The 1656-nt window shown below is 42.9% G+C and overlaps 1 protein-coding gene across 1 annotated transcript; it reads left to right on the top strand.

Moving 5' to 3' along the window:
- Positions 1 to 1324: 1324 nt before the first annotated feature.
- Positions 1325 to 1485, top strand: Pmar_PMAR013921 (hypothetical protein; the record flags this gene model as incomplete). The annotated part of the gene is made up of 1 exon (XM_002780072.1): positions 1325 to 1485. A coding segment is annotated over one exon (161 nt), but the record flags the coding sequence as incomplete, so codon positions are not given.
- Between the last annotated feature and the right edge of the window lie 171 nt (positions 1486 to 1656).

The raw sequence follows: 1656 nt of genomic DNA, 5'->3' as shown, positions 1-1656 counted from the left end.
GCCTGGGCATTTGTCGTCGTTGTCACCACTGCGGCGATGCTACACATTAGGATGAATCTCACATTCGAGAGTTATAATGAGCTCCTTGTGATGATAGTGTTGACTTACCTCCCGCCTCTTACGGCGACGGTAGCTGCTACGTTGGACTATGCAGGGCAGGCGAGCACAGGTGACCATCCTAGAAGACCATTGACACGATAGCCGAATTCAACGTGGGAAAATTCTGGAGATATGACATCGAAATTCTGAGGAAATTTTAGAAGATTTTAGAATTTTGTGTAAACTTTCGAATATAGTGAGGGAACTCCCCACCTCAGGTGAGGAGAAGCGAACATATATTCCACTACTGCCCGGATTAGAGCTCATGGTAGAGTTGTCATCGCTCGAGAGAAAGTCATCTTTTGTGGGGGTAAATCCATCAACTCTGTTTTCTGCGGACAGTCACGCGGTCTACACTGTGGGTTAATATTGATCTAATTCTAAGTGTACACATGTCTTTTATGATATTTTAGTATTTTTTATGTGATATTTGGATATTACATGTTAATTTGTGAACTATGGAGGCAAAATCTGTCGAGAACTTCCGTTCGCAATTCAGTTCATTGTGGTCAACTCACAGCACGAGTGGGCCTTAATCAGGTATTTGAGGGTTTTTTGTCGGTATCAGGTGAAGACGTGGCCTTGGCCTCGATCGCCTTTCACTGTCTCTGGTATTATTATCTCGTCCTGCAAGCATTGGAAGTATCAGAAAGGCTGCCAAGGAAGTTCAACATCGTCAGCATGAGCTCAGGTGAGGTCTCTGTCGAAGTGGTTTTGTCTGATCTTAGTGTTTAGATATTCTAAGGGACGAAAACCCGCTGCGGAGTTTTGTTGTTGAACAGATGACGGAAGGACGAATTAATGTGAGTCTCGTTGGTATAAAATTTAATTACTATCTTTGGACTAATCCTTGGGTGAAATCTGTTGAGATTACCTTGTGTTTTTGAGGAAATTCAAATTCTTAGCAAAACTTCCGTTTGGAGGATTGGGTTCAACCTTTATGATAATAGAGTTGCCCAAGTTTGCAATTTCCAAACTCACGGTAAAGTAGTTAACGAGACAGTGTAATATTGGAATATATATTCGCTCTCCGCAGCCGAACTCAGGAGTTTCCTCATTATATTTACATATAAATTCGGGTAGAATTACACTATAATCAACATCGAATTCCCTGGAACGCCAACACATGTAGTTGGCCATGGGTATAGTCCCCCATATTGAGATGTTATATTATTGGGCATGATATGAATCTTATAGTGGAGACCATCGTTCGTATCTTGTTCAGAAGAGGAGGCCTGGTGATTTCGAGTGGGACTATGAGCGCAATGGTGAGTTTCCCATCAGAGAGGACGATATGGATGAGTTCGAAGAATTGGCGAAAAAGGACGAGAAAATATTGGGTTCAGTGGGCTATACTGACCACGTCGAGGAGCGCGGAGGAAACAAGTAGATCGTTTTTCGATTCGCACGCATGCGCATCTCTCTCTCAGGGAAGTTTCGCAGTTGGCATTGATGGAGGAAGGGCATGGGAAAATCGGTGGGTGAGAGAGAGGGTTTTTTTCCGTGAAAAACTATTGGGAAAATTTAATGGTTCAGGCCAGTGTTGAAAAATATGTT

This window comes from Perkinsus marinus, assembly GCF_000006405.1.
Source record: "Perkinsus marinus ATCC 50983 genomic scaffold scf_1104296944602, whole genome shotgun sequence".
NCBI classification, from domain to species: domain Eukaryota; phylum Perkinsozoa; order Perkinsida; family Perkinsidae; genus Perkinsus; species Perkinsus marinus.
Note: the sequence above shows the minus strand (reverse complement) of the source record. Positions and strands in the feature narration are given on the sequence as shown.